Here is a 12,166-nt window from a genome sequence, read left to right on the forward strand (position 1 = left end):
CCAATCTTGTGGAGACTCGCCTAAAAGGTAGTGGCAAAATGTATTCAGACTTAAAATAAAGAATACTGTTTTTTATTTGTTCAGCTAACATAACTATGTGTGTGGCCCTGACTGACAGAGTGTCTAGGAAGTAGTCCACCTCTGGGACAGGATTCAGCAACCTCATGACCCCCACGGGGATTAAGTGGCTTTGGAAAATGGATGGATAGAACTATATGTGTAAGCTTTTCTGGGTATGATTCTACAACTGCTCCACTGTTTTTGGGGGCTCTGCAGGGCTCTTTATCTCCTTCCTCCAGGGTCCATTTAGAGAGAACACACAGTTTTCTGTCACATTTATTTTGACGATAATTAGAAATATTAACATATTAAAAAAATGTGTTCTGTCAAACCGCTTTTGTCTAGTTAACAAATCCCACCCAAGACTGGATGGCCCTAAACATTTAAGCCTTAATGACAAAACATGAAATTGATGGTGTTTGGTGTGAGTAGCTCCTGTTAACCCTAGACCCTACCTGTGTCCCCTGGCTCCACATTTACAGTGGTGGACGGAATTGTTGGTACCCCTCAGTTACAGAAAGAAAGTCCACAATGCTCACTGAAATGACTTGAAACGTTCAAAAGTAACAATAAATTAAAATTTCTTGAAAATTAAATAATCAAAATCAGCCATTACTTTTAAGTTGTTGATTAACAGAATTATTAAAAAGAAGTAGGAACAGAAGAACGTTTTATATATAACATTTAGCCTCAAATACAGAAGGGGTTTATACAAATATACACTTTGTGTGTCAGAAGATTCGTAACCCCCTATTGTAACAGTAAAATCTATCCAACACAATAGGCCTTCAGCTCTGATCTGCTTGATCTGCTGTTGGACAGGACAAGTAAAAAAAAAAAAAAAATCAAAAAACAACAACTCTCCAATCTGGGTTTTTATATGGACAGTAATCTTAAACTTTACTTCCAAATTAGCACTATGGTAAAGTCTAGTGTCTTTCTTTTGAGGCCATGGGTGAAGATCAAACAGCTTTTGTCACAACTGCAATTTGAGGCAATAATCCCTGCTTTCATCACATTTCAGCTGGGAGACTGTAACTCCCTTTATGTTGGTGTCAGCCTGCCATCCCTCTTGCATCTCCAGCTGGTCCAGAATGCTGCTACTTTTATTCTGGTAAAAAACGGGACCACACCACCCCCATCCTGGCTTTTGTTCACTGGACCCCTGTACATTTTTGAGTTTATGTTTTTTTTTTTTTCTTTAATTCTTTAAATTATCGTACACTGCTGTACCTCTCTAAGCATATCTTACCCTAGACAATTGTCCGGTGCCTCAAGTCTGCTGATCAGTTTCTCCTGAATGTACTGAGTTCAAAGAGAAGGCTCGAGTGGGAGGCATTTTTTCAATCTGTGCTCCAAATCTGTGGTATATCTTACAACAGAGCATTCAGCAAGCATCTTCAATGTCCATTTTTGAAAAAACAAATCCATCCTATAATTATTTTTGCGTGGCAAGAATCAGCAGGAGACTTGGTGAGTTTTCTTTTTCCTTTTCCCTCTGTTACTATTTTATTATGTATTCTTGTAATAGTTTTAACCTTTTCATTGTTGATTGATTGATTGTGTTCAACATTTGATATTCTTCTACACAAAAAGTAGGAACATTTGTGTTTGAGGGTCAGATATTCTTGTCAGATATTGTTACCCTATCTTGATTATCTTTTGATCTATTTTATAAGCTATTTTTTAAAAAGCCGTTTTTAGCCAAAATGTAAAAAGAAAAAAGGTATAGTTTTCTATGACATAGTTTCTGCAGAGCTGCAGTAGTTCGTTAGTAATTCACTTCTGTGTTGTGGGCGACTGTTGGCACGGAGTAAACCTTTTCGTTACTTCTCCTGATCCTTTTTTTTTACACACTCTGTAGATAGTTTACAACCCCTATCAACTCCAACCTAACATTAACAGTCCAACAAAAATGGCAAGCAAAACTGTAGCTATCCAGCCATAAAATTCTGAGCCAGATCAGACGAGGAAAACAGAGACATACATGGATCTAATTGTCTGTAAGTGGATGCTTTGGAATGGAGCAGAGTAGGGACCTTGTAGTTCAACGGCTGTATCACCCACGTCACTGCTTCAAGCTTTTTCAAACAGCATTTTTTCGACATCAAAAACCACATGTGCATTTCACAAGGAAAGTGGGACCTCGGACCATCTGTCCCCTACGCCATCCCTGGTAGGGGGTATTGGGCCCTTGGCCACGGTGGCCGTGTTCCCTGGGTGCTGACTTCCTGGGCCAGGCAGTCCTCTCTCCATGCAGGGAAAGGGATCTCTGAGTTCTCTGGCAAGACCAAGAGCCAGGGATCACATATCACATCACATCTGAGCCTGGGGGTGTCCATGTCCCTGTGGTGTAGGTTCTGGTCCTTGCCCCTGAGCGCTGGGCTTGCCAAATTTCCAACTGTGGGCGAGCCTGGTAGGGTCATGTTTACAACACTTCTTGTGGACCCCCTCTTCCCCTGGGTGTCCACCTCCTGGGCGGGAATGGCTGGCCCCTGCCTTGTTCTCTCCTGGACCAACCGTAGGCGGGGTGGGTGGCTGCCTGGAGAGCGGGGCAGGTCTCCCTTGGGGGGTCCTGGCTCGTACCTGGGGTTGGGGTGGGGGATGCCCAGAACTCCTGGGTGGTGGTGGTGGGCTCGTCTGAGGCTGTGGGCGCTCTTCTGGGGCGGGGCCCCGCGTTGGGCCCTCACGGTGCGGCGGGGGTCTACTCTCTGTCCCCCTTTGCCCCTCTGCTCTCTGGCTCTGGGGGCCCCCGTGGCGGTCCTGCAGGCCCTGGCCTGGGTGGCGGACGTGATCACCCGGGTGGCAGTTGATCTTTATCTGCTACCGGGCGGGTGTTGGAGTTTCCTGGCTGCTGCAGCGAGGGTCTTGGTGTGGGGATGACTGGGCACTCTCCCTCCTTCTTTTCACATTCCATCATCCACTTTAGAAGAACATCAACACTAACTCGAGCACAGTTGTTAGCTCACCTTTGCACACTTTGCGTGATCGAATGAAATATTTCATACTAGTTGGTTTGAATGCATAAGTATGCGTGTGTGAACATTATTTGCATTTTGTACATGTTGACATGTGAACATTTTTGAGCCAACATATGTGTTTATAAAATTCGAGTGTGTGTGTGGACAGGCCCCGCCCTTATAGACATGTATTAGCTCTGAACCTCACTGTAATGATTATGACCGTCCAGCAACTTGTTGCTTTATGCTGCTTCATGGTCCCCCCCCCCAATTACCCTCCTATCCCCCACTCTCTAATATCCCTCTCTCTTCTTCCCCCCTTCCCTTTTCCGTCCGGTCCAACACAAAAGAGTTTCAAATATGATAAAAATGAATAAAGTTTGGCTTAGATTACAAAAGGGGTTTATTCAGACATACCTCTGCTTTGTCAGAAGATTCATAACCCTTTTTGTTATAGTAAAATATGTCCAACACAAGAGGCCTTCAGCTCTCATCTGTTTGCCCAGCTGTTGGACAGGACAAGTAAAAAAGTGTGACATTTGTTTTCACAGGAGTGGATCATTGGAAAAGTAAACACAACTTACACCCCATATAATTTATTGCTTAGAAATATTGCTCCAACATTTAAATATTTTTCTCCTATATATATATATATATATATATATATATATATATATATATATATATATATATATATATACATATATATATATATATATATATATATATATATATATATATATATATATTTTTTTTTTTTTTTTGTGCTAATTTAAGTTTCTGTTGTTCTCCTTTTTTTTCAAACAGTTTTTTAGGTGTCATTTGTCTCCAAGGTAAGCATGCAAAAAAAAGCTAATTAAAAAGCATAGTTGAAGGACTATGTTATCCGATATTTTCTTGCTAAGCTCTTTCGTACGGAAAAAATAAATCTCCTAATTTTGCAGATTAATTACAAAAGAGGAAAATACAAGTAAAGTAAACACATCATTTTTACATAAATGAAACATGTTTTTGTCTTTTGTTCTAAATGAGCACCTTTTGAGTATCATGGCACGTAAAAAAATATCCATGATCATCATTAGGTAATTTACAGGCATAAGGTTATATAATAATGTACATTTTTTAACACTGTGGAAAATAACCCTGATGGTGGGATAGATAATAGCTAGCTGACAAATCAATTTTAAACCACACTCACTTTATGACATAGGAGATTGTTAACTCACTCTGGGGCTGCTCACATAAACACACAGAGATAAGGAGTAAAGGGGTGGTGGTTCTCTGATAAGTTTTTACCCCGGGTTTATAAAAACGCTGTCACACTTGAACTGGGAGTCACCTCTCCCCAGACGGCAGAGACAAGCAAGGTAAGTTTGAAGCTTCAGGCTGACAAGACAGTGACCTCCAAAAAATAACAACATGGTTTTTTTTTACATTTGAAATTGTAGTTTATGTACGCTGGAGCGAGTAAACACTCTTTTCTACATGAATCATAGTGTCAGTTGAGGATGTAGCATGCAAGCAACATTTTAGTCATTACCCAATACAAGATGATCGATTAGACGAACTACTAATGCATTTTCAATTTATCTTTTTATGGGAGCAAACCTCTAAAATAAAGATTTCGTTTAAACTTTTCTTGCTGTCAGAAGTGAGTTTTAAAGAAACATGCTATTTTTATCCATAACAACAAATTCACTGAGGCTACAAGCAGTAGGCTTCATAGACACCGAGCATGTGATGCACATACTTGAATGTGCTACATGAGCAATCTTGAATACGCTTTTAGCATGTCGTGCTCACATTGAACTGTCGCTACCCAGTACGAGCAGATGTATCGGGTATCGACTCTAGTTGGAAGAGGCTTGGTGGGAAATGTCAAAGCACTGCAAATCTTGCACAGTGCTTATTATTTTAACAGTTCTGCTTCGATACATGAAAGACTTGGTGTCACGTTGCACGAATTGCAATCATTAATGTCTACCTTGTGATCAATTTCCAAAAGGTCAGCAATTCTGGAATTAAAGAAGGACCATGCATTTGTCACTATCAAATATAATTGCATGGTTGCTCGAAATTCAAGTTGTTTAACTTTTGACATCGGTTCAATGGACTTAAACCCTTTTGTAACAATGCATTACCAAGTCCAAATCGCACATAAATGTCTTTTTACAAAGTTTTTTTTTATTGGAAGTAGTGACGTAAACGTGTTTCTGAGCATGGTGTAAACGTGGCTTCAGATGGATATGTGCTTCTCAGCGCAGTCCCCTTTACTGCATTGCAAAGAACAAATGTGCAGTTTTGACATTTGAGGATGCACGTGTATTGCAATGCTCAGTTGGCAACGGCAAGTATCGGCTGTCTCAAAGCTATTTTGAGGAGAAGCACGAGCTGAAAGAGGAGCAGTGAGTCTGCATGAAGTGTTTGCGCTGCTGTTTCTGATGTTTCGTGTCTTTGTGTGTTACACTACATGTGTGCAGGAGCTTTTCAGCGCTCGACTGTGATGTGTAGCTGACTGCAAACAAACAGGGGCATGCGCACGTCTGGCTCTCTGTCTCACTGTGCCCTCAGCTGCTCTTCACAGCGCATTAACCACAATGGCTTTGAGCCTCTCGTGCATCCAAACAGACACATGCCCACAGACTTTCACCCTGTTTTTTTTGTTTTTTTCTGGAAAAAGTAAACTGAGCGAAGTATAAATGGAGAAGTGAAATTACAATTGATCTATGAACAGGTTGCCTTTGTTTTATAGACTTTGCTTTTCAGGACAAAGTCAATTTTTTCTATACTCAAAATAACAATTATTTCAAATATGATCTTAATTTTTTTTTTTTTTTTTGGGTAGAGTTGATGTTAACAATTGTCAGTTATTAACCTTGCATTTCCAGTAAGTATGTGCTTTTCTTAACATGGTTTTAGATGGGGAAAAGGCGGTTCTCCAGTATGGAGGTGACCCTCCTGGTCCTCTTTGTGTTGATGACTGCAACAGCTGTCACCATGATCGCTCTGTACTTCACAAGAGAACCTAAATCCATCCAAGATGGTAAAATGAAACCCCCCAACACTTACAGTAAAACACACCTTTTGAATCAAACAAAAGAATTATTTCAAGATTCTGTTTTTGATTTTATTTTTTGCTTTTTGGTTTAATTATAACACACAATTTTACAAAAAACTATTTTTTGTAGACAGTTAAAAAAAAAAGAAAAAGATAAATTATTATCTTAAATTATAATAGAGCTGGGAGACCAGAAATAAATAAGAGCCAGTAAAAAAAAAAGTATTTTTCTCAAAGAATTATTTTTCAGTTTTATGAAAAAGTGATTGTAAAATAGAAAATAAGCAAAGAAAATCAAGTTGTGTCTTTAGAAGAACAAAAGACAGAAAATAACAACAATAACAGGAATTTTCTTGGAACCAAAAAACAGCCTCAAAGTTGATTTCTCTTAGTCTTTAAGTAAAATATAACAAAGTTCAACCATTAGAGGGATGATGAAACATGATACAATACCATAGCAAACCTTAAATGAGCTTTAGTAGAAACATTTTGCGGTCCTGCAGAGTGGCATGTGGATGGCATGTTGCCAAATCCTGTTCTTAGCCCTTGTGCTATCTTAGATGACCCCACCCTTACATTGACGTGTTCTCCCTACCATGACAAAGGTGGATAAAGGTGGAAAGATTTCATGTAATCCATGGACACCAGTGAAGATCACAAATCATTGAAGAAAAAAGGTTCAGCGCACTGTCTAGTGGGTGTAGATGACCCAACTCCCAATGGTAAAGTGCCTAGGATAGCACAAGGGGTTACGGCAACAGAGCTGTAAAAACTGCCAAAGTCTGTTTTATGACTCACACCAAGACATTGCCTTTAAAACTTGAAGCTTTGAATGCCGTCTGCTTTACGATGAAAGACTGGAAATGAACAGTTGGATTTTAAAGGTCTGGCTGTGGAACTGCGTACCTGAGTTATTGTCATCAGCTGCTTACGTAACTCTGTAGTTATGGACATGTTACAGAAACAAAATGTAAAACTCATCATGAAAAAAAACAAAAAAAATACATAAAAAAAAAACCCAACTATATTACTTCACATTGTGTCAAATCCTTCATTGTGTCCTTTTTTGACAGAAACAAATGAGGGATTCATTCCTGTTTGTCCGAACGTTGCTCAGGCTGAGAGGGTGGACTGTTTTCCTGAAACTGGAGCATCACAGGTCTGATAAAAAGCCCATTTCAATAGATTTGGTCAACACTGGTATTGAAACTGATCATACTGATTATGCCACTAGTTCCATTGATTTCTCTTGCAAAGCTTGTACTACCAGTACTATGGTCATAGTGGCTGTGTGAATAATGACAAAAAGGATTTCAATCTTTTCCCACAGCTGACGTGTGAGCAGCGCGGCTGCTGCTGGAGCCCTCTGGATACCCCAAATGTTCCCTGGTGCTTTTTCTCATCCAACCATGGTTACACAGCGCACTCAGTGAAACACCCAAATCCCCATGGTAAATCTGTGCCCCCCCCCCCCCCTTTTTGTTATCCTGCTTTCACACGCGTGTGCTCACTCACTGATGGAAATGTTTGACTTTCTGTTTGTTTTCTGACTGCACCACATTCCCAATGTTTTTCTGGTGTTCCTCGCATCAATAATTATGTGCATTTTTGTAGGTTTTGCAAGGTCAAAAATTTAAAAGAAGAAAACATTTTTGGATGAATCTTTCAGTAATTTAGAAAAGGATTTCTAAAAGGCTATGATTTTAAAGTTTTGCATTAATTCTATCTATTTTTTGGGATTCCTTCATAACAAAAGTTAGCCTAAATGATTCTCTCTCATGAGGAAAAGCATAAAAGTCATGTATTTTTCAACACCAGGATTCCAAAGATTTTTGCCAACTGCAGTTTCTTTGCGTAGAATGTGAATTTAAAATATCATTATAAAGTGTGCCTGATTTTGTAGAGATCACAGCTGAGCTGAGCAGAATGCCCTCTCCATCTTTGTTTGGTGCGGATATACAGCAGCTGTCATTCCACGCCGAAATGCAGACAAGCAATCGTCTTCGATTTAAGGTAACCAAAGTCAGGCAGCAGCTCATTCTTCCTCTGTCTCATCAACACAGTGCTCTTTTTACATTCCAAACTCTGATTATATATAAAAAAAAGGGGGGAAATATTTTATAATATTGAATAAACATTTTTAAATCACTATGTGTAAACATAAAATTGGATAATATTGGAAGAAAACAAATGTGCGTGGTGCAGACATGAAAGACACAACAGATGCATGAGTGTCTTATTATTTTCTTTCAGATATTTGATGCCCAGCAGAAGAGGTTTGAGGTACCTCATGAACACATCAACACCGTCACAAGTAACCCATCGACCCCCATCAGCGATGCACTAGAAATCACTAATGAACCCTTCGGCCTCATTGTGCGCAGAAAAGAGAACAAAAAAGTCCTGTGAGTAATTACCCAGCCTTTTTGACTTTGAAGTTTTAAGTAATTATTGCTTTTTTTACATTAGTCCATGTAGGAAATTCAAAGAAATATAAAAGAGCACTTATTTACCATGTTATATCAAAGTACAAGACTGCACGAGGTAATTTACCGCATCTGCTACACTTTATTATGTTTTATATTATGCTGTGCATGTTGCATCAGCAAGTTTTTGCAGCTTAACATCTGCTGTTCATGCCAACATTGATATGCATCGTTTTTATTATACGAATCTGATAAAAAAATAAAAATAAAAAAACTATAAAACAAAGGTTTTTATTTTCACAGTTTTTAAACCTTAAACTGTGCGGTGCGTTTTTGTAAAATTTTGTGAGCAGAGACAAAAACATATTTAAAAGGTATGACTTTAACAAACAATTTGGTCAAAAAATCTTTTGTAATAAAATTCTTCGATGGAACTGAAATATTTGACTTAAAAATATTTTTTTTTAAACAGGATGTTATTGTAATTTTATTTTTTTCAACAGAACATGTTTGAACACAAAATTGCAGATTAAACATGGATAACAGCACGGTTTAATAGAGAAAGTTTTTTTTTATGTTTTCATTTTATGAGCAGTTTTTAGTGGTTGACAGTTGTTTGAAGTGTTATAGACTTTAGAGCACAATTCACTGGTTAGATGAATTTGTTTTTAGTTGCTTTGAGTTTAAATACAGATGTTCTTACTTGCATGAGTTAAACTAAAGCCATAAACTAAAAGAAACAACTCAAAACAACTCCCTTTTTTTGTTTTTTGTTCCTCATTTCTATTTTTCAGAACTGAATTTGGCCATTATATATCTATTAAATCCTTCAGCCATGCAAATATCAAAATTGTCTCATTTTAGCCAAACTGAATTCTCAGTGTCATAACGTATAAAAGCAAACTTTTCCCAACAATAACTTCAGTGTTCTTGCACCTATGGACAAGACTGAGCTATGTTATTATTCAGCTCAGAAAAACCCAGTGTGCACACTAAGTTATAGTGATTTAGGTGTTTTTACCAGAATTTATTTGAGCTACTTTTATGAAAAAATGTTTGCTGTTTGCAGTTTCATCACAAAAATGCAATCAAAAAACATAATAAAAGTGGTTGTCCTTTTTCTGTTACTAATAGATTTAGCTATTTACTTGTTTGTTTGTCTTTGCAGCTTCAGAATCGAATGCTGTTTTATGTTTTTTGAAAGAGAAGATACAAACTGTCAGGAAGGTTGTTTCAGCTTGATGGGATACTCTGTCTTCTTCCGGCTGTGCTCTCATTAAAGCCTACTGAACATATGCTCATCTCCTTTCTGATGTCCGCTTTTCCCGCTTTGCATTTTCTCCTCCATGTGTCTTTCATAATTTGTGAAGCAAATATTGATTCCTTGTTGTTTTTGTTTTGTTGTTCTTTCATTCAACCCGTCTAGGTTTGACACTACATTTGCACCACTGGTTTTTGCAGACCAGTTCCTCCAGCTGTCTGCCAAGCTTCCATCTCATAATATTTATGGTCTTGGTGAACATGTCCATCAGAACTATCGCCATGACACAAACTGGAGGACTTGGCCCATTTTTAGCAGAGACGCCTTCCCCAATGGGGTATGGGGGACACAAAGAAATGTGACTTTGGTCAACAAGTTTAACCCTGAAAAAGTCCCTTCATCCCTTTTTTTTGTTTTTTGTAGGGAACCCATAACCTTTATGGACATTATCCCTTCTTCCTCTGTCTGGAAGATAACAGTGGGAACTCTTTTGGGGTTTTTCTTCTGAACAGCAATGCTATGGGTAAAGAAACACAATGCACATTTTGACTGCAAGCAGCTGTCTGCAAGGATATTAATGCACAAAATACACTTTGTTAGCTGATTGCAATAAAGTTCTGACAAACAATTGCTGTGTTTTGCTTCTTTGCAGAGGTGACTCTGCAGCCTGCCCCGGCTGTGACCTACAGGACCATCGGTGGAATCCTTGACTTCTTCATTTTTTTCGGAGAAACACCAGAACAAGTTGTGCAGGAGTTTGAAGAGGTGAACCTTACATTTTCATTTGATTCTGAATTATTTGTAAAATTGTAAGCTGTTTTGTTGGTACAATAAGTAAAAGGGCATGTTTTTCACAGTTGATCGGCCGGCCAGTCATCCCTCCCTACTGGTCGCTGGGTTTCCAGCTGTCCCGCTGGAACTACGGGAGCCTGAGTGAGGTCAAGAAAACAGTGGAGAGGAACCGTGCAGTGGGACTTCCATATGTAAGATTTAGTCTTGTAGTTTTTGTATTTTCTCAGCAATGCAGTATTGGCAACAGGTAATCATACATAAATGTTCAAACTCTAATATTTGTGTTTTATTACCTATACAATATTTAAATCTTTTTTTATTTAAGATCCAAATAAAGGGAAACAAGAAACTCTCAAGTTGGATTAAGTTAAAGCAGTTGAATAGAATCTGTTATTTAAGAAAGATAAAGCCACGGAAGATAGTATTACAGAAGGACAAAACATAAGTAAAAAAAACAAACAAAAAAAAGTAAATAGATCATAATATTTTGATTTGAAAATGTTTCTGTTTTATACCAAAAAAATAAGCATGGAAAGCCTAGTCTACTTTTGATCCAAATATGCAGCAAACCATGTTGGCTCCAAAAATAACTTTACCTTAGCATCTACTTGAAATCCAAAACATTACTATTTTTTTTTTCAAAGCTGTAAATAAATTCAGGCATCAGAAATGTAACTATTATCTTACCTGTTGATTTCTTATCTTTTGCACCTGTTTTTGAAACTTGAACCACGGATCGACCACTATTTAGTTCCAGTGGAAAACACATAAACAGCAACACTATCTGCTAAAACCTTCTATGAGGTTTGAAGCAGAAGATTGGCAGGCAGTCAGAGCGATAGAGGTGGCCTTTAGCTTGGACAGGGTAATCCAGCTTTTTGTCAAGTAATAGAAAGTCTGCTGGGCTTTGAAAATTCAATCCCAGAACCACTATTTCTCAAGAGGGAACGTTATCGTTGATCACGGATACATTGACCAAGTTCCTTTCATTATCTCATTCATCCTCGTCTGAATGTTAAAACTACTTCAACACCTCATTCCTACTGAGACGTTTGATAAATAGCAGTTCTGCTTGACATTTCCTTCTGTATGAATCTTGCTGCTTATCTTTGTTGAGCCTGCAAAGGTGACAAACGGCACAAAGTCCCCTCCATTATAGGAACTGATGATTGATAAACTGTTTTTTTTTTCTAAACTGGTCAGCGAAATTTTAATCTTAATTGTTGTATGCCCTCATAAAACAAGCAACTGTTTAACAATGTAGCAGTTATTACACCGGTCAAGGCTATGATTTGAACTAAGCTTGAACCAAGCCTTATCGAATAATCACACACAAATAAATATCAAGCTCATCTCTGTATTTTACTCCGGTAATCTCCAGTTTGTGTTTCATATCCACAGACATTAGGCACCTGCGGCTTTCGCTGCTGTTGTACTCAGGAACATGTTTGATAAGCGCTAGATAGACCGCAGGTGGTATTATCACCTTCTCCTTTATATATCTGGAAATAATTACCGTTGCAGGAAGGAACTGGCTGAGCGCTCTCAACCATTTGCTCCACTGATATGAAGCAGATTTTGGCAGGATTTTGACAGTGAAAAGGCACAA

General features: G+C 38.4%; 1 protein-coding gene across 1 annotated transcript in view; it reads left to right on the plus strand.

Moving 5' to 3' along the window:
* The first annotated feature begins 4,288 nt into the window (after nt 1-4,288).
* Nucleotides 4,289-12,166, plus strand: part of si (sucrase-isomaltase) — a 58,345-nt gene continuing 50,467 nt past the window's right edge. Inside the window, exons 1-10 of the mRNA XM_023961588.1 lie at nt 4,289-4,387; nt 5,940-6,063; nt 7,152-7,237; nt 7,409-7,529; nt 7,982-8,091; nt 8,332-8,483; nt 9,931-10,102; nt 10,189-10,288; nt 10,418-10,530; nt 10,623-10,748. Of these exons, the coding sequence (XP_023817356.1) occupies nt 5,940-6,063; nt 7,152-7,237; nt 7,409-7,529; nt 7,982-8,091; nt 8,332-8,483; nt 9,931-10,102; nt 10,189-10,288; nt 10,418-10,530; nt 10,623-10,748 (1,104 nt within the window). The 5' untranslated portion in view covers nt 4,289-4,387. The remainder of the gene's footprint in view (nt 4,388-5,939; nt 6,064-7,151; nt 7,238-7,408; nt 7,530-7,981; nt 8,092-8,331; nt 8,484-9,930; nt 10,103-10,188; nt 10,289-10,417; nt 10,531-10,622; nt 10,749-12,166) is intronic.

Source organism: Oryzias latipes, chromosome 13 (genome assembly GCF_002234675.1).
Source record: "Oryzias latipes chromosome 13, ASM223467v1".
Lineage (NCBI taxonomy): Eukaryota > Metazoa > Chordata > Actinopteri > Beloniformes > Adrianichthyidae > Oryzias > Oryzias latipes.